The sequence below is a fragment of the Amphiprion ocellaris genome, chromosome 11, assembly GCF_022539595.1.
Source record: "Amphiprion ocellaris isolate individual 3 ecotype Okinawa chromosome 11, ASM2253959v1, whole genome shotgun sequence".
Lineage (NCBI taxonomy): Eukaryota > Metazoa > Chordata > Actinopteri > Pomacentridae > Amphiprion > Amphiprion ocellaris.
In genome coordinates, this window is record NC_072776.1 from 30,699,107 (window position 1) to 30,718,988 (window position 19,882).

A 19,882-nucleotide genomic window follows, 5' to 3' on the forward strand; every position below is an offset into this window, starting at 1 on the left:
TTTCTTAGTTTAGACTGTCTTGTGTTATACAGTTTAGCTGCTTTGATGGCATCTATCTCTCTTTTTATCTCTATTTTTACCATCCAATGCTTTTTCGGTCGTTTGTGAAGAAGTCTATACTGCATTTGATTTGTTTGAAAAGTTTAATTGAATGATATCCATGTAGGTAGTGGATTGACATCTGTGTTTTGATTCAGAAACAGATTCACAGCTGAAGAAAAGGTTATAAATCTTTTTATAGTTCGGCCAATAGATTCTTTTCACATCCAGGTGGTTAGAAAGGTCTTTGGTGCCTCTGCAAAAGTCCACACAACAAAGTTTGGTGTTTTTTAATGACTGTAAACTGAAACCTTCCCGATCTTAACCTTCAGACAGTCTTTTGAAAGTCTGTCCTGAACTGAAGATCTTAAATGTCCTCACTTTTAAAAAATGTCCTCAGAAACATCTATTACAGAAACATTAGGTTGACTTTTAGATATTTCTGAACCTCATACCGAGCTTTTATCCTAAACTTTAATGCTTAATTCATGAGGATTTACCTTTAAATGCACCCACACTGTCACATCGCTGATAAACTGATGTTCTTAGAGCTGAGGTGTTCGTCATGGGAACCGATCAACGATGATCATGTGCTTTGATTACTGGCAGGGAGCTGAGGTCTCTGGTGATCGAGATGGTGATGTCCACTGACATGTCCTGCCACTTCCAGCAGATCAAGACCATGAGGAACGCTCTGACGCAGACACACAGGTCAGTATTTCTACAACCGGTTTCAACTACTACGGTTGTAAAATGTGTTCTTTATCGGTTATAAATGAATTACTGATCATCGATAAACTGATGAACAAAATATTGTTGATTTAAAAAACATAAATTGGTTCTTTGCTCATTTTAATAACCTTGTTTTTATTGGATAACAACATATTAAAAGCTATAATGTCATATCTTCTCATTATTACTAATATACTGAATTATTTCATTTTATATGTAAGTGTTCTCATCATAGCACAATAAAATGATAGGTTTAATTGAGAACATTTTCTTGGTTTCAAAATATATCTTGATTTTGTCTCATAACAGAAACATTTGTGATATTATGAATATGTTTCTTGTAAAAAATGGTTAATTTGATAAAATTATAACATATCTTGTTCATGTTTGTTCAATGTCTTGAACAGACATGAAAAACATGCCTTAATTCATCCGATCGGTTTGATTTTTATCATCATTACCAAACCAGGCTCGAGTTTCAAACCACATTGTCAGACTTTTATGTGAGTTTCTTCGATTTTCAGAGAATAATTCTCTTCTATTATTCAGATGAAATCATTATTTTAGCACATTTTAATAAGTTTCTACACAGGTAATTAAGTTTTATGCAAAAAATGTGACTAAATGTGTCCTCAAGAGTTTAAGATTTCACTTATTTCACTTCTGTTAATTTATTTTAACCACACATAATGATGAAAAAGACTGCACTCCAGATCAAAAAACAAAAACCAACAGCCCCAAAAACGGCTTTCAGACCTTATTTCATTTTTATTTTATTAACCTAAGTGGCTGAGCACAGAGAGGAACATTTCTGTGTTTAATATTTTTCACTTATACTCACTATTCTTGCAGTGGTAGTTGGATATTTTGGACAAAAATAGCTGTTTTGATAACTTTGCAAAGGTGGACAGAAACAAGATGCTGTGGAAATGACAGACTAAATTTACAGTGCAGAGTTGATGCGGTGTGAATTTATTCTGAGGTTCTAAATAGAAAGTACAGAGTGTCTGCAGATCCTATGTTTGCTTTCAGAGTAAAAGCATTAATTGTCCATAACAGCGGTGTCAAACATATGGCCCACGGGCCAGAAAAGGTCCGCAGGACACCTTTACAAAGTGAAAATTACAGAGAAGACATCAACTGCAAATTGTAAATATGTGAAGCTTTAAATTTAGAATAATTTCTAGGTCTTGATGAGTTGTTTGGATCATAAAGCAAAAATACTGTTGAGTTCTAGATACACCGATAGACTAAGTTGTAATGTGTCCATGATAAAATGAGGCATAATATTGTTGAAATTTCACTTATTTTTATTCAGAAATTTCAGAATATTTTGTAAAAAGACGGTTCCTGAAATGTGAACATTTTCAGAATGTACTTTTTTGCACTAAAACAAAAGGTAAAATTTGGAGTTGTCTATTTTACTGATAGGTTATTATGCTGTGATTTTACTGGTCCGGCCCAGCTGAGATCAAACCAGGCTGTATGTGGCCCCTGAAATGAGTCTGACACCCCTGGTCTAAAAGAATGACCTCTAATTTGTTAAATCCACCTTTCAAGCATCTTATAAAAGCTGCAAGCAAAGTGGATTACTTTCATGTTTCATTTTGTCGCATTGTAAGAGCGACCTGCTGCAGAACAGATGGAGGATGTTGGACTTTCTGGTGGTTTTCATCAGACATAAGCGAATCCAGCTGGATCAGGATAACTGCCTTAGATTGACTGCAGCCTGCCGCAGAGATAAGATCACCCGAAAGACTTGTAGATATAGTATCATGAATGCTGATGAAAAGCTTTTTCTGTTATTTTGTTCCTTTCTTCAGCTTAGACTTTGTGGGAGAAAAGCTCCCTGTAACATAAGTCTCAGTGTTTGCAGCCACAGCAGACCTGAACCGGCTGAACTCTTTTTGAGCCACCGATGTGGGTGTTTCAATAGAATAGCTTCCAGTGAAAATATGTTTTTTATGCGAGTGTTTCATGTTTTCTAAAAGGTCTTAAATTCAATCTCAGAAAGTCTCACATTTAACACCTGCAACCTACACCTGCAGATCCTTTCAACTATTTTATATTCATCACGACCAAAAAAACAACAAAAAAATGACTTTTTAACCTTTGAAACTTGGAAAATCGGCTTCTTCTGCAGCACGGTACAGACTTGAACTCTGCTTTCTGGCAGAGAGTTGGAGGCTCGTGCATCTGATGGAGACGAGGAGTGGGAGTTTGGTGAATCGGCCCAGCATAAGGTCCTGCAGGCTGCTGGAGCAGATCGGCCTGTTGGGGCTTTCACAGGAACACAGTGTGAGCAGAGTTTAGCTCCCCGTCTCTGTTTGTCAGAGCTGCTGGAGGTGTGGAGGAGCTGGTGGGGGGGGAAGAGCTGTCACGCTTCTCAGCTCACGCTTGGATGGGATTTTGGGGAAGACGCTGTCATCAGCCTGTCAACATGCTGGTTCTGCTTGTGTTGCTGCAACAGCAGCAGGACAACTGTACAATCTGCACACCGCCGTCAAAACACACGATAAAAGACACACATCTGCTCAGCCAACATACAGGAGACTGTAGCAGAGCAGATTCTGTACGTCACTGTGCAGCCTCGGGTACATGTTTAGCTGAAATTTAGCTGAAATACTGAAAGCAGTATAAAGAATTTGCATTATATATACACATATATACAGGGGGTCCTTGGTTTACGATGTACGGTGTTTCGTCATTACATCACAACTAGTCATGTGGAACTAGTTGGCGAGTGGAGCGGATGAATACATTGTCACGTGGAGATATAGGACGGCTTTGTTCAGATTCGCCGGTTGTACGCTACCTTGGATTGTGCTACATTCGCTAACTTTTTGTCCTTCATTTTGGCTCCCAAGTGTAAATCAGACTCTTCTGATGGCAGTGCTTCAAAGAAAAGGAAAGCCATCTCCATGGAAGTAAACTAGATATAATAAAATGCTCAAGTTGTAAAAACAGTGCAACGTATTCTGTTATCTTCTTGTAAAATGACTCATACATGCATGAAAGTCATTGGTATTCATGACTTTTCCAAAGAACTGATTAAATAATTCATATCACGGTGCACATAACGGCTTTGTTTACATTTTCACTGGAGTTCCAACTTACGGCAAAAATCGGCTCACGTCAATCTGTAGAAATGGAACTCCGACATAAGTCAAGGACCCCACTGTATATCTACATTACCATTCAAAAGTTTTGTCCTTATTTTTGAAAGAAGAGCAGTTTTTTTTCAATGAAGATAACATTAAATGAATGATAAATCCAGTGTAGACATTGTTAATGTGGTAAATGACTGTTCTAGCTGGAAACAGCTGATTTTTAATGGAATATCTCCATAGAGGTACAGAGGAACATTTCCAGCAACCATCACTCCTGTGTTCTAATGCTACATTGTGTTAGCTAATGGTATTGAAAGGCTCATTGATGATTAGAAAACTCTTGTGCAGTTATGTTAGCACATGAATGAAAGTGTGAGTTTTCATGGAAAACTTTTTTTTTATTTTCAAAAATCTAATAAAAAAAAGAAAAACAAAAAAGTGAACACCATATTGTTCAGAAACTGTAAAAACAGTGACAATAACGGCAAATATCTGAAAACAGTGTGTTATTTTTTTCAGATTTAAATGCAGTAAAGGGGAAATTTAGCTGTGAACATTAGCACATGGGAATTATTTACTGTTTTGACCTTTTTTCTTCTTCTTCTTTTTTTAAAGTTAACATGTAAAGTAATCCACATTTTTTGCACTTTATTTGAATTACGGTAATGGAAATTATCAGCCATGGTGCTGACTGCTTATTTCCTTCATGTTGTGTCTTCTACTATTTTAAAACATAAAAAACTGAATATTTTACTGTTTTTTCTCTGGTGTTTTCCAGAAAAGACTATTTGGACACTGATTTGTGCATAATAGAATAAATTTTTTTAAAAAAGCCCTTGGGTTTAAAATAAATAAAAGAAAGAAACTGCAGAGGATTTTCTGAGTTGTTGTAAAAGATGAAAAGGTCATGCATGCAACTGTAGAATGAGAACCGTCACAAAGTTCTTCAGTGTTTACGTATGGCAATAAAATAAAATGTAAATAACATTAAGGTTGAGAATGCATTCAGTAGTTGGTCGTTGAAATTCTCCTCAGCGGAGAATCTTGTGAAATTAAGAAGGACTATCTTCAAAACACAGCAGGAAGAAACTTGCGATAATATACAGGAGAAGAGAATTCTGATTTAGGGATGTGCGTCATTAATCAACTCAACAATTAAATAAGGAGATGCTTGACTTTTTGGGCCTCAAGACAAGAGAGCTTTTCTATAATGAGTACATTTTTTAATGAGGTTATTTTGTCATCTCTGTCTCCACAGTATCGACAAAGTGAAGGCGTTGTCTCTGATGCTTCACGCTGCAGACATCAGTCATCCTGCCAAAGCCTGGCCGCTGCACTACCGCTGGACTCACAGTCTGATGGAGGAGTTCTTCAGACAGGTGCTCATGTTTCTACCGAACCCCAATCCTTAATCCAAGCCTCCGATTTGTCCTCACGAAGACGCACGTCGAGTCTAGTAAAAGAACTTCATAATGCAAAACTGAGATCAGCGTCAAACGGCAGAATAAGTGAGCGTTCACTAAGCTGTGATCATCCCGTCGTAGCTGAGCTCCCATATGGCAGGTCTGTTAGAAAACAGGATTCCACATATTGAGGCCTGCTGGCAACGAAGAGTGGAGCTCTGCGTTTAAAGAGTGACTCAACTCTAAATCTGCTTTTTTTTTGAGGTGGTAAATCACAGTCATCTTGTGCAGGGCTTTCCTGCTCAGAATGGACCTTTTTGGGGTGATTCAGACGACAGTAACCAGGCTATCAATCAGAAACAGTCAAAGCAGTGACAGAAATCAATGCACTTTCTTCTTATTTTAGAAACAAAAGTATCTACTAAGCTTGTGTAAATGAAATCCCAATTAACAAAACTCGCTAAAAAGAAATCCAATTGCTCATTTTCATAATAATGATGATAGCTTTATTTTATAGCACCCTTAAATACAACATTCACAAATTGCTTTGACAGTCAAATGCAATCAAGCAAGATATGGGAGAAATCAGAGCAGTAAATTAAAAGAAATAGTAAAAATGATAATAAATTTAATGAATAATTAGCTTGATTAGCACGCAAATCAAACAAGGCAACTAGGACAGTTTGAAAATTAAAGGAAAAGAATGAGGGTTAAAATTAAAAGTCAAAAAATGCAAGAATTAAAGAATTAGAGCTGCCTGTTTCATCACACCAACGAACCAGGCAACTAAAATTAAAATAAAACAAGAGAGAACATCTAAAATAAACTGGACATAATACAAAATAGAAAACTCAGACTAAATAAAGCTAAAAGTAATCTTCACATAAAAGCAAGTTTATAAAAGTGGATTTTACGAAGTGATTTAAAGGAAGTTACTGACTCTGCAGGCCTCATCTCCTCAGGCAGATCATTCCAAAGCAGAGGTCCTGATGGAGAACACTCCGTCACCTTTAGATTTAAGCCTCGACTTCGGAACAACCAGAAGTGGTTGATCGGATCACTCCCACTTTTATATGTAGGTCTTTCCAATGTGCATTAAGAAAAGTTTAACCATGCATTTTTAATGAGAAACGAGTGAATTATCCCCACTGAAGCATGATCTGTGAGAGGCAAAGAACACCACTGTTATTGACAGCAAAGGTTATTAATGGAGTTAATAATGAGATATAAACATGTCTACTGGGATTTTTTGGTTTCTGACAGTTTTGGATGATTAATTGACTCTGAAGCATCATCGCTGCTCCTTAGAAACAAACCTAGCAGGAGGGTTAAGCTTGAGTAAATGAACCCCCAATTAACAAAACTGGCTAAAAAAAATCCACTTGCTCTTTTTAGTTTAAACTCTGATCATTTTCTGGTGATTTTGGCTCCAAAATCTTCAGGGAAACTATTCTTCCTTCAATTCGTTCTATAATATTCACTGCAGCATTTATTTCTTCAGAGAAAATCCAGTAAATACTTCCCACGTGACCCCTAAAAAAAAAATCTGTGAAAAATCTGTGATGTACCGTGGGGTGATAAAACAGAGAGCTGTGAGTAATGTGATGGCAAGATGTATAGGTGTTAAAATAACAGTTTAATAATTATGCACCATCAGAAGTTGTATCTATGAGCTAAAATGTATGAAAACAGGTGAAATGCGTTGCTTTACAGAGACAGCATTAACGATGGACGCTAAAACCATCATATAATCATCAGTTTTTTGCATTTGTGAAGGTTAAGTTAAACCAAATTTAAAGATTTTGTTGCCTTTCTATTTAGCTTTTCCCAAACCCAAGGAAATAAACCATGTTGTAAGATTTAGTAGAGCTGCACTAATTAGCAGCCATATTTTCAGAAGACCTAATAATAAATCTATAAATGAACCAAAATGCAAAGTAGACAGAGTCGCTGGAAACTCAGGACTGTCATGATATACTGTTGACTTAATATAATAAGAACAACTGTTCACAGCTGTGTATATCTGTAAATACACAGTAATAAGTAATACACCTGTAAATGCATGAGCAGCAAAACACATCACTTGCTGAATATCTGCTTTTTGATAGACATATATCACAAGAAAAAGACCTTGAAAACACTTAAACTAGGGTGTTGTAATGTCAGATTTGTCCCATGTGGTATACGTAGGTGCGCTCCGCATTTCACAAGAAAGATCGCATTTTAAGTGTAAATACTGCAGTAGATAGTCTTCGTGTAGTGGTGCGAAGCTAAAATCCTTATTGTGATTCATATTCGTCTAATTTTACAGCTCTACTTCCGCGTTAGCCGTTGTAAATGAATGAAACGCTCTTTTTCCTTCAGTATCTTCCTGCCTCCACCTGCCCACTGATCATCAGATGTGTCTGTGCCTCCTCTTCCCTCATTACTCCACCAAGGAGGGGCAGTTATGTGACGATCAGCGTTGGTCTGTCTGTCTGTCTGTCTGTCTGTTAGCAACATTACTCAAAAAAATTTCCCCAGCTGTCTTGACCATCTTATTCACTTATTTTACCAGAAATTGAGTTTACAACCAAATTTTAACTTGATTTTGAGAACATCTGCAAAAGAAAACTAATGTTGTCTAGCCACTAAACACAAAGAATATCATTTATTTGCTGTGTTTATCTGTATTTGTTATATGCAAATCAAAAATGTGCATGAAAACAGGTGCATGGAAGCTCAAACAACTGATTGAAGTGGGAAAAAAAATGGACAGAAATAGCACTCAGAATTGAATATAACAACGGATTGGTGACTGTATGTTTTCCAGGGAGACAAAGAGGTGGAACTTGGCCTTCCTTTTTCTCCTCTGTGTGACCGCAAAGCCACCATGATCGCCCAATCACAGATAGGTAAGAACCACCATCAGCCAATCACAGCACCAGGAAGTAAAAGAGAGTAAAAGACAATAATACATCAAGTTATTTTAACATTTAACAGCGACACTGGACCAATATCTGTTCAATTCTCACTCTTAGTCTTTGATTAGACGATGCTACAGATGTTACTTAGCAACCAGACTAAATAATTTACCAAATTAAACAGAAGAATCAGGAAAACCTTGGAAGGACTTGACGCACAAACTTAGCAAACAAATAGCTGTTGCAACCCGGTCCTGATCAGTAATCGATGGGTGAATCGTTAGGTTTTAAGAAGAAGACAAACTCCTGTTTATCATTTCTGTTGTTGCTCTTTGTCTACATTTTCTACCTTCCCTCCTCTGTTCCATCTGTCCGCCGTTCTCCGGTTGCAGGTTTCATAGACTTCATCGTGGAGCCGACCTTCAGCGTTCTGATTGACACAACGGAGAAGGTGATTGGTCCTCTGATAGAAGAGGACAGGAAGGCCAGAGAGACTGGAAACAGGAGGTCCAGGTACCACGACTCCTCATGCTGCCGTTAGAGGAGAAGAAATTCAGAAATCAGTGAATTTAAATTAGATCTGTTTCCACATCCAGCGCTAACGGCACGCAGCGCTGAGATGCTCTGCTCTGTTCCAGTCTTACAGGAAGCGGCTCGGTTACCGTGGAGTCGGTGCAGAGACACAGCAGCGGTCGCCACGGCAACAGCGATGACGGACAGATGGACTTCTCTCTGACGGCCATCGACCTGCCGACTCTGAGGCTCCACCTGTCTGGTGTCATCGCCAGCAACAAGGACCGGTGGAAGGAGCTTTCTGTGCACGGTACACACACACACACACACACACACACACACACACACACACACACACACACACACACACACACACACACAAAACTGAAAACCCATTCATGTAAACTGCTTCAACGTTTCCCTACGTCTGCTTTGATGTGTGATGCAATGTTTGCGCAATTATTTTAAACGGAAAAAAGGTGAGTTTTTGTATTACAAAGCACATTTTTTTAGATTTTTCATCTTAAAAAACTTCCACTGATGTTATTCCATGTGAAAAACAAAAGATGTAGGAACCCCTACAGAGCCTTGAATAGAAAAATGTCCATTTGTTTGCATAATTTAATGGACTGTGTCTCTTTGCGTCCCAATTTGCACTCTGTTTAACACGTTACCATTTTCATCTTGTTATTCTTTCCTTCACACTAAAATCTACATCATAATTTATGCAGAACTAAAAACTATGTTAAGCAGGAATCTGGAAAGGCGAAATAAATCAATGAATTTGAGTGGCTATAACTAATTAACTAATTAAAGTCTCAACGTGCACAACCAATAGTGAAGCCTGTTAGACGGCTACAAACATACTTCTACAAAAACAGTGTCAAACTCATTTAGTTCAGGGGCCACATTCAGCCCAATTTAATCTCAAGTGGGCCGGACCAGTAAAATCACAGCATAATAACCTGTAAATAGCCACAACTCCAAATTTTTCCTTTGTTTCAGTGCAAAATGTTCACATTTAAGGAATTATCTTTTTATAAAACATCATGAACAACCTGAAATTTCTTAAGAAAAATGAATTCAATTTCAACAACATTATGGGCCGCATGTTTGACACCCCTGTTCTAGAAAATAATTGTAGTTATATTATAACCTTAATGTAATTTAAACAGCAATATTAACAGTTTGAAAAGCAGAAAAACTACCATGTACAACTGCAGCTGTGTGTTTAAAGTAAAGCTGAGTTTTTACAATAAACTGGACGTCATATTGGCAGAAGCGTAAAGTCTTCGGGAACATTTGAGATGATGGAACAATCGCATCTGGGGAATTTTTTGAATAAAATTATTAAGCGGTTATCCAAATGTTTGCTAATTGATCTAATCTGTCAAGTGTATTAATTGACTAACCTTTGCCGTTTAAACTTAACTATTGCTTTGTGTCGGTCATGAACAGAGCTGGCCGATAAAGAGCAAGAGGAGAAAGAGAACACCGAGGTCCAATCACAAGCCTCGCCCAGCCACACTGTCGCCGATGGACACGCTTCTGACCAATCACAGAACTCCGACGACACCCCACCTGAAACACAAGTCGACGAGGCACCTGACCCCGTAGATCACCTGACCTGGAATGGTACGAGCGTGACGTTAAAAACACAAACACTTGGTAAACTTTAACTCTGGGTGAGCTCACGTGTTGCTGTGGTAACTGTTGCAGGGGCGGGGCCAGGCGAGGACAAGAGGGAGGACGAGGAAGTGCCTGAAAACGCCTGACGACACTCAGTGGCGAACTCCCCCACTGTATCTGACTGTGGCAGATCACCATGGCGACAGGCGGCGCGGTGCGGTGACGACGAGAGACGAACTCTTTAGTTTAAACACAGCAGCTGACTCAGTGGCCCCTCAGCGGCCCCCCAAAGGGCCACCGGACCTTATGTTTACAACCGACTGAGAAAATATCACATTTATCAGATTACAGCTTCTTAGCAGCTTCATTGTTCATTCTCAGTGCTCAAACATGTTTAGTGATTTTATTAGAGACTCAGAGGAAACAGTTAACACTGAAATAGAAAGAAATCAGGGAGGTGGAAACCAAAGAGCAGACAGCGGCTGAAATGCTATCAGGAGGAATGAGTCATGGAGCTGTTAGGAGGCAGTCGTGGAGGTTTTGTTCATGCAGCCGAGCACAGTCGTGTTCTTATACACCTCTTATAGTATGTTCTGACTGTGAACGGTGACTGCTGCTCTGCTCTTTGTTCTGGCTTCATCTAATCAAGCATGTTCAGGCCCTAATCTGTGATGCCAAACAAAACTCAATAGGTCCTACAGGATGTTAGTCAGACCATTCTAGAATGATCTGACCTCACCTCATTGTCATTCTGCTACAGCGGGAAAAAACGCTCTGACTTGTTTGTATTTCTTTAAACACAGTCACGGTTGTTTTTAGAGTGGCTTCGCCCGGGATGCAGTGATGGTGCCCCCTCAAAATAGTGGAAAATTTGGGGTGCCCAGAAAGCTCAACTGGTTGAGCGGATGACCCAGATGCAGTGGCTAGTCCCAGATGCAGTGGCCTGGGTTTGATTCCTGCTCAGGGCCCTTTACTGCATATCTTCCGCCTACTTTCCTGTCAGCCTCTCAACTGTACCTATCTAATAAGGCCAAAAAAAAAAGTCAAAAATTTGCATACAGGAATGCGAGAATAACAAAGTGGCTAATTCGCTGAAAAAAACTAGCAAGGCTTCCTTACTACGTAATCCAAGTCCTCTATAAAACTTGAAACTTTCATTGTGGCAGGGAGATTGTTTTTCATACTCATGGTGAAGGCGAATTTGAAAATGGAAGCACAAAAATATTGGAAGCCACATGAAATGCAGGGCCAGTGGCAGCCTTATATGAGTCAGACTCAAAGGATCGTAGTCTCCCGTAGCTAAATACGGGTCTGTTTGTACATATTATCATTCCGCTATAGGAGGAAAAAAACACTCTGACTTGTTCATATTTCTTTAAACACAGTCGCGTTTGTTTTTAGAGGAACTAAGCACAGGATGTAGTGATGGTGCCCCCTTAAAATAATGACGTGTGCCGTTGTTTCTTAGGTGAGAACTGTCATTAAAATTAAAAGATGTCATTAAAAGATAATTCACCATAAAAATTAGCAGGGCAAAACTTGAAAATTTCAGCGTGGAAGGGAGATTGTTGTTGTTTCCTCGAGTGAAGGGGAATATGAAAACAGCAACACAAAAATATTGGAAGCCACATGAAATGTAGGGCCAATTATACATGCAGACTATATCCGATGACTAGACTAACAGGATTGTAGCCCCGCATAGACAGAGAATGGTCTGGCTGTACATATTATCATTGTGCTACAGGATAAAAACACTCTGACTTGTTTACATTTCTTTTACCACAGTTGCTATGAGTGGAGCTAAGCCCAGGATACAGTGATGGTGTTCCCTCAGAATACTTACCGTTGGAACTGTTTTGGTGGAAGGACGCGAGAACTAGAATAAAATGGCTAATTCATGGTAAAAAATTAGCAGCAGCGTCTAACTGCACGATCTAAATCCTCTGCAAAACTTGAAACTTTCAGTATGGGAGGTTGCTACCTGGAGGCGAATTAGCTGTTGTGCTAGTGCTGAGTCCGAACCGCTGGTCTTTATCTAAAATAACATGAGTTTTTAGTTTAAATATTTAAACAAAGGATTTTGACATTGAACATTAAACATACAATACATATAATACACAGTTAAGCTTGATTATTGCACCCACAGCCTATCACTTATTTTTAGACCTTCTAATGTAGGATTTTAGCTTTTTCCCCATCTAACGTGATTCCAGTATGGCATTTGTGTATTTAATTGTAAATTTTTTAATCCACTTATTGAACCTGTTTGTGTACTGATCAGAGAGGAGAATCAGCTGAAACAACTGTCAGAAAAGAGGAGTTCCAGGATGAATGCAGCTCATTTTCTGTCCTGTAAACAGAGCTTAACGAATTCAGGTATTTAATCAACAGCTAAATGATCGTAGCTATCAGAGCACATCCCTGCTTTAATGTAGTCACCACTCCTGTATCACCTCCAGCTCTGTCACTGCACACACGTGTTTTTTTAGAAGTTGCAATCAAATTTGTATCTAAGTCGTGGCCAGATACTCTGACAGTCGTGTCACGGTGACTTTCAGAGATGTGTTCCTGTGAAAGTGAACCGAACTAAAGCTGCAGTGATGTTTAAACCCTCAGAGAGCAGAGCAGCGGCCGTGGCTTCATCAGTGTGGATTTCTTTACATGTTTACACACGACTGCTTGAAAGCAAGTATTTTTTTTAAAACAACACCGGTTGTCTCGTTGTACTTTGGGCCGGTATGACTATCGGTTAGCTTAGCATTGTCCTCTCTGCCATCATTGTAGAAACTGTGGCGACCCTATCAGAAAAAGAATCCTCATTAAATCGACAGGAGCTCCGAGGTCAGACGGCTCCTCTGACTGTGAATAAAAGAACAGTGCCCGCCCGTGGTATCACCGTGGTGACGAGGGCGACACCGGTTTCTATAGCAACGGCCAATGAGCCGCAGGGTGGAGCCAAAATGGCCGACAGTGGAAACTCTTTTAGGTCCTCTGAGCACTGTGTTCGTTCATGCAACGTGTGCTATAGTCATTGTGTGCTCTTTGGCTCTGTGTGTGTGTGCGTGAGGTTTCGAATGTGTGTGTGTGTGTGAGAGAGAGTGTGAGGAAGTGTGTGTGTGTGTGTGAGAGAGAGAGAGAGTGTGTGAGGAAGTGTGTGTGTGTGTGCTGTTTACTGTACAGCTGTTTTCTGTATTATTGTATTAAACATGCAGAACTCCAGTCATCTGCTGTGAGTGTTTTATTCAACGTTTACTGCTCTGCAAAGGCAAAACACGCTAACGGCACATTTGGTAGTTGAGTTATAATGTGTATTTGACTCTCTAACATCTGTTTTACTATGTTGGAAAACATTATTCCATATAAATGTGTAGTTTAAGTGAAAACAGCCCCTTAAATGTGCAATAACAGTCAGTCTGTAGGTCCTGTTTCTCCACCAGGGGGCAGCAGAGGCTTATTTCCATTTACCAGCTGAATATGTTATCCACCTAGTAGTCCAGTTTAGAGGCGTTTCAGGTGCCTTCAGTTACAGGCAATCAGCTCCTGATTAACAGCAGCAACACAAGAAAACACTTGTCCTTCTGTTCACTTAAACCAACTAATCAGCAGGGCTTTTATCAACAACATGAAGAAATTATGTTTCACTGGGATAGAAAAGACACAAGAGGTCCTTGTTAAAGGAGCAACCAGTTCAGTTTTAGACATAAAAGTCACTGTATTGTTAAAACAGAAAGTTTAAAGCTGCGCTAATAGGTAGTTTTACACACGATTACACTGTTGTTATTTTAACTTGAAATTATTCTACTTTTAGGTTGACCCTGTGAACCTCAAGCTGGCTGTTTTTTTCCTTTATGTCACATTTTTAGTCACTGTCAGATCATTTTTCACCCCCATATAAAGTCCTGCACCTCTGTAGAAGACCAGGGTCATCCGGGGTACTCAAGACAAAGCAGACTGATTTGGGCCAAAAATCCAGGAAATGAGAATCTTTGCACTTGAATCACTCCTTAAAGTTGTGAAGCAGAATCCTGTAACTTTCAGATTAAGCAGGAAGTGAATATTTCATTTACGGGTTCTCATTGTGCCAAAAGACGAAGGCGTCTTTGGCTGCGTTCTGTCAACAAACAAGACACCGAAGACAAAGTCAACACCAAGTTTTGTGTTAAGAGCATTTACTGACAGGTAAAATGCTGTCTTTTTTTCATGTCTTCAAAGTTTAGTCCTCAGTTTGCCCTCAATGTAGTGTTTGCAGCTTGTTTCTGCTGCCCCCAAGTGGCCATAACCAGTCACTGCAGGTTTAAAAGTACAACATTTTTCAAGTAATTCAAAGTTTTAGTTTGAAGTCGGAGCCTGATGATAAAAATTTTGATGTCAAAATGTAAAATAACACAAATGCCAACATTAAACTTAATAGAAATACCTTTTTTGTTTTTCATGTTTAATTAATATAACATTTTTTGCAATATTTAGCCTTTGGTGTTGACTAGCTATGGGTCATATTCATTTATTTTATCGTAAATTAGTTTTTAAAAAAAAAAAACAAGAAAAAAAACTCAATAATCTAATAAATGCATGATCAGATAATCAGTCGATCTTTAGTTTGAAGAAAACTAAGACTGTGAACATCCCAGTTTGTTTATTTTATAGTATGACACCACAAACTATACTCAATAGATCCTACAGGAAGTTAGACCATTCTTCAGTACAGAATATTCTGACCTCACCTTATTATCATTCTGCTACAGCAGGAAAAAACACTCTGACTTGTTTATATTTCCTTAAACACAGACACCGTTGTTTTTCGAGGAGCTAGGCCCAGGATATAGTGATGGTGCCCCCTTAAAAATAGAGACTTCTGGAATCATAAAGTTAGACATTTTCAAACTCTACACAAAGTGGCTTTAATTTTAGGTTTTGTTTTGTTTTCTTTAAAGATTTGACTACAAAAAAAAATCTAAATATAATTATAATTCCCGAGCCACAGAGGACTTCCACCACAAGACTTCTGACTCCATCTGGTTTGTTTTAAGCTCATAATTAGCCCGTTTATTGGATTAAACATGATTTACTCCACGGTTAGTGTCACGAAGTCATTTATTAGCGTATCAGATCTCAGCCTGACTCAGCAGAGCTTCACTGGGAGTTCAGAGTCCTGTGAAGTCTGTCCAGGCTCGTTATAATTAAGACTATAATTCTGATTGTCAGTGTTTTGCCAGCAGAATGAGCTTGTGTCAGCAGCAGAGAAGCCGTCAGCTCTGCCAACCTAATCTAAGCGAGTGGCATGGCCCCGACCAAAGGCTCGGCTCTGATCACTTTTTAAAAATTCTTCGATTTACTGTATGCTTTGGCTCAGTCTGACACTTTGACTCGCTTTATTGATCCAGAAATCAGGTTATTGCAGCAGCTTAGGAGAAAGCGAACGTAAACATATAACACATATAATACAAGTACGGGGGGGAAATACAGAAATATAAAACCATGGAAATACTGTGTGATGGTAATATGCAAACAATATACAAACAGACTACCTAATAAGTCTGTTTTATGCTCCTTTATAGACTATTTACTATCTAATTCCATTTTCCTGCAGCTTATATAAAAGCTGCTAATGCATGATGTCCAACACAAGCTAAAACAAAAAGAACAGTTTTCAATTGGTGCACAAACCCCAAAATCTTTAGATTTTTTCTTTTAATGCACCTTTAACCAGCAACAATGACTAGATACTGAGGGTCACTTCTTCTAAATGGAGTTTATGGTGGCTTAAAACTCAAATTGCATGTCAAAAGAAGAATAAAAATGGGAATTTGTTGTAAAAATGTCATAATAAAACTGTAATAATGTCAGAGGTTGAGTTAAAAATTGAGAGGGCTCTGCAGATCAAAAGCTTTGGTTCTGAATGCTCTAACATTATGTGCAGTTAAATACAGGGTGTCCCTAAAGTCTGGACACATGGGAAATCTCATTCACTATCATTTTTTTTGTCTCCACAGATTGAATATGGCTTTGTCGAAAGACGGAAGAATTGAACTGTTACTTCTCAGTGGATATGAAGGATGGCCATATGGAACGATAGGGTGGGGTTTAGGGTTAGGGTTGAGGTTGAGGTTAGGGTTAGGGAAGTGATTTTTGGGGCTAGCATGAATTTTAGCCATGATTGATTCTTTAGTTTCGGCTGATACATTTGATCATCCAGAACGGGGTTTGTCCATGACATTGCCAGTTTCTTTAAACTTTTTAACCACCTTCGCACCATAGAAAAACTCCTTGGACGACGTGCATTAAATTCATCTGCTATCTTTCCATATGTCCATCCTTCACGTGCACTCAGAAGTACCAGTTCAACTCTTTCTTCTTTCAATAAAGCCATATTTAATGTGTGCAGGTAAAAAAATTATAGTTATTGAGATTTCCTGTGTGTCCAGACTCTAGGGACACCCTGTAGACCAGTGTTTCTCAACTGGTGGGTCTCGACCCAAAAGTGGGTCGCGGGGCCGTTTTTGGTGGGTCGCGAGCCTTTTTCTAAAAAGAGAGAAAAATAAAGATAATCCAATTTAGTGGCGAGTCATTGTAGTTCCCCTCCGCACCCGCAGGGGGTCGTCGTGTCAGCAGCGACCGGTGAGGACACTCGTATTACTGTAGAAGAAACTGCATGTTTTCATAGCAACAGCAGCATGGCTAAACGAGCAACAACAGCTGGACGCGGCGGGGAAAAAGACAATGACGAAAACAATAAGCACGCATCTGAATAAACTTTTCGAGCGGTTTAGCGACTACTTTCCCGATAAACAACCCGAGGACGACTGGGTGCGCGACCCGTTTGGAATAAACATGGAAAGCATCACGTTGCCTAGCAGCGATGAATGTCAGCTGGTGGAGCTATCATGTGACCGCACTCTCAGAAAGAAATTCACAGAGGTAAGCCTTTCCCAGTTCTGGTGCAACGATGTGATGAGAGAGTATCCCTCCATTGCTAGTCGAGCTGTAAAAATCCTCCTACCATTCAGCACCACATACCTCTGTGAATGTGGCTTCTCAGCTCTTGTTCAGCTGAAAACAAAATACCCAAATAAACTGAACATTGAGCATGACCTCAGAGTTGCTTTATCATGCATACAGCCAGATTTTGAGACTCTTGTAAAAGCCAAAAAGCATCCTCAGCTAAGCCATTAGAACTTCATGTAGTTCTGCAGTACTTTTATTGTGACTTGTGACTTTTGTTTATTTGTAAGTGCTTAAAAACACACTTTTCTTTCAATATTGCACACTATTTTTCCCCCAAATATTGGCTTTCAAATATAGTGAAGCCCTTTGAAAAATGTTTTATTGTGTTTACATTTTGAGATTGATCAGAACATTAAGCATTTCTTCACTTTAATAATTTGTTGAATGCACTTCATCAGTTTTCATGTTTTGGACTCTTTTGCACATATTTCTATACATAGTTTCTCCAGCTACAACAGCAATGTTGCAGACTTGTGCAGTATTATGAGAAGCTACTGGTTTTGTTGAATTGCACTTTTTTTGTAGAAAAAAAATGCACTTTTATATATCCTGAGAACTACTTGAGGCTATTGTTCTACTTGTTTCAAAGTCCTCAGTACTTGAATTAGTATTGCTGCTTGATTTTGAGTTGTTGTGAAGTTCTTGAGCTCAGGTTTAAAAGTTTTGTCTTCGAACGCTCAGTCAATAAATTGTTGATTTTTGGAGAAATATTGTTTGGGTCACGACTTGTCATTTCAGTTTTATGGTGGGTCCCAGGCCCAGACCGGGTTGAGAACCACTGCTCTAGACAATATTTCTTCAATCCTTCTGGTTAGACTTTACATCTTAATTGTCCACATTGATGTTAAATTAGCATAACCTCAAGGATTTAATCACAATCTAACTTTTACAACAAGCTCAAAGTTCTTCTGTCTACTGTAAAGTGTTTAATCTGGTGTTTTTCCAACTTTATTGTGAAAATTTGGTTTAATCAGTAGAAGGAAATGACTGAAATGGATCAACATCATGTCCTGGGAGAAATTTTTCTTTCTAATTAAGCAGAAATTTCATCACCACATAATCTTTAAACATGTGCGAAATGACCTTTACAGCTCATCAAGAGCAGTAAAATGGGCAAAATTTCCCCAAAAGGCTGGCAGTCAATAGATGAAAGTCTAAAGCAATGACTGGTGAAAGAGGCCAGAGAAGAAACCAGAAAGAAAGACAAATAATGATCATAAAAAAAAAAACTTCATTAAACCCCTGAAATAAGTTATTTTGCCAGGAAACGAAACTGCATCACATGAGAACGAATGCAATAAGCCAAAAGACTTAAGAACGCATGAAAGCTACTTTAAATGTTCCTCGATGGAGACCGCTGGTTAAAGAAGATCCAACCTTTGCTCCTTCAGCTCCAGATCTTTGGAATCATCTTCTTTCACCAAATGTTGCTCCTTCATAGACATTTTAAAGGAAATTCTCAAGAGAAACACGTTTTCAGAGGCTTTTCTAAGTGTTCTTAATGTCTTAGTGTCATATATTCAGTGATTTTTAAAAGTTTTATCCTGTCTTTTGGACCATATTTTTTTACCAGCTTGTCTTATAACATGTACAGAACTTCAGTCAGCTCATCCATCCATCATCTATACACCGCTCAGTCCTCATTAGGGTCGCCAGGGGGGCTGGAGTCTATCCCAGCTGACTCAGGTGAAGGCAGGGGACACCCTAGACAGGTCACCAGTCTGTCACAGGGCTACATACAGAGACAAACAATCACTCTCACATTCACACCTACGGGCAATTTAGAATGATCAATTAACCTCAGCATATTTTTGGACTGTGGGAGGAAGCCGGAGTACCCGGAGAAAACCCACGCATGCACAGGGAGAACATGCAAACTCCATGCAGAAAGATCCCGGGAAAGCCGGGACGCGAACCAGGGATCTTCTAGCTGCAAGGTGAAAGTGCTAACCACTACGCCACTGTGCAGCCTCAGTCAGCTCAGGTTGTTTTAAAACATGCTGCATATTTACACTTGATTTGATTTAATTTACAATCAAAATGACGCTGGAGCACCACAAGTGACTGTTCTGTAGCCTTTTGTTGTCAATGTTGTCCAGCGTGTTGTTCTAGTTAATCAGATTTGGGCTCCAGATGTTGTTAACTTGATGTTTTCTGTACAGAACAAGAAAAAGAAGTAGATCCAACAAGTATTATTGTTAAAGATGGCAGCCTGTTTCAGACAGAGGCTGAACTGAGCGTCCGCATACATGAGAAAAATAGTTTTTGAACTATAAATCATTCAGCATATGTCGGTAAAACCCCAGAGTAAACTTATACAGGCATATATTTAACACATCTTCAGGTAGAGTCCATTAATGTGCATAAATGTGAGTGTGATTTATTATTATGCATGTTTTCTGGCTTCCCGCTGCTGAATCTGTTCTGTTCTGAAACCCGAACCTGAAAGCTGCTTTGAACTTTTAAATGGCCGATTCTTTGTCACCAAGAAGGAAAACAGGAAAAAGACCTGAAAGTGAGACCAGTTTTTAATGTCTGATCAAAGAGAAGA

General features: G+C 39.0%; 1 protein-coding gene across 1 annotated transcript in view; it reads left to right on the forward strand.

Annotated features, from left to right (window-relative positions):
* pde1a (phosphodiesterase 1A, calmodulin-dependent) overlaps window positions 1-13,548 on the forward strand; it is a 51,230-nt gene extending 37,682 nt beyond the window's left edge. Inside the window, exons 10-16 of the mRNA XM_023286922.3 lie at window positions 649-750; window positions 5,140-5,260; window positions 8,097-8,178; window positions 8,580-8,700; window positions 8,826-9,010; window positions 10,159-10,335; window positions 10,420-13,548. Coding sequence (XP_023142690.1) covers window positions 649-750; window positions 5,140-5,260; window positions 8,097-8,178; window positions 8,580-8,700; window positions 8,826-9,010; window positions 10,159-10,335; window positions 10,420-10,475 — 844 coding nt within the window. The 3' untranslated portion in view covers window positions 10,476-13,548. The remainder of the gene's footprint in view (window positions 1-648; window positions 751-5,139; window positions 5,261-8,096; window positions 8,179-8,579; window positions 8,701-8,825; window positions 9,011-10,158; window positions 10,336-10,419) is intronic.
* Window positions 13,549-19,882: the final 6,334 nt, after the last annotated feature.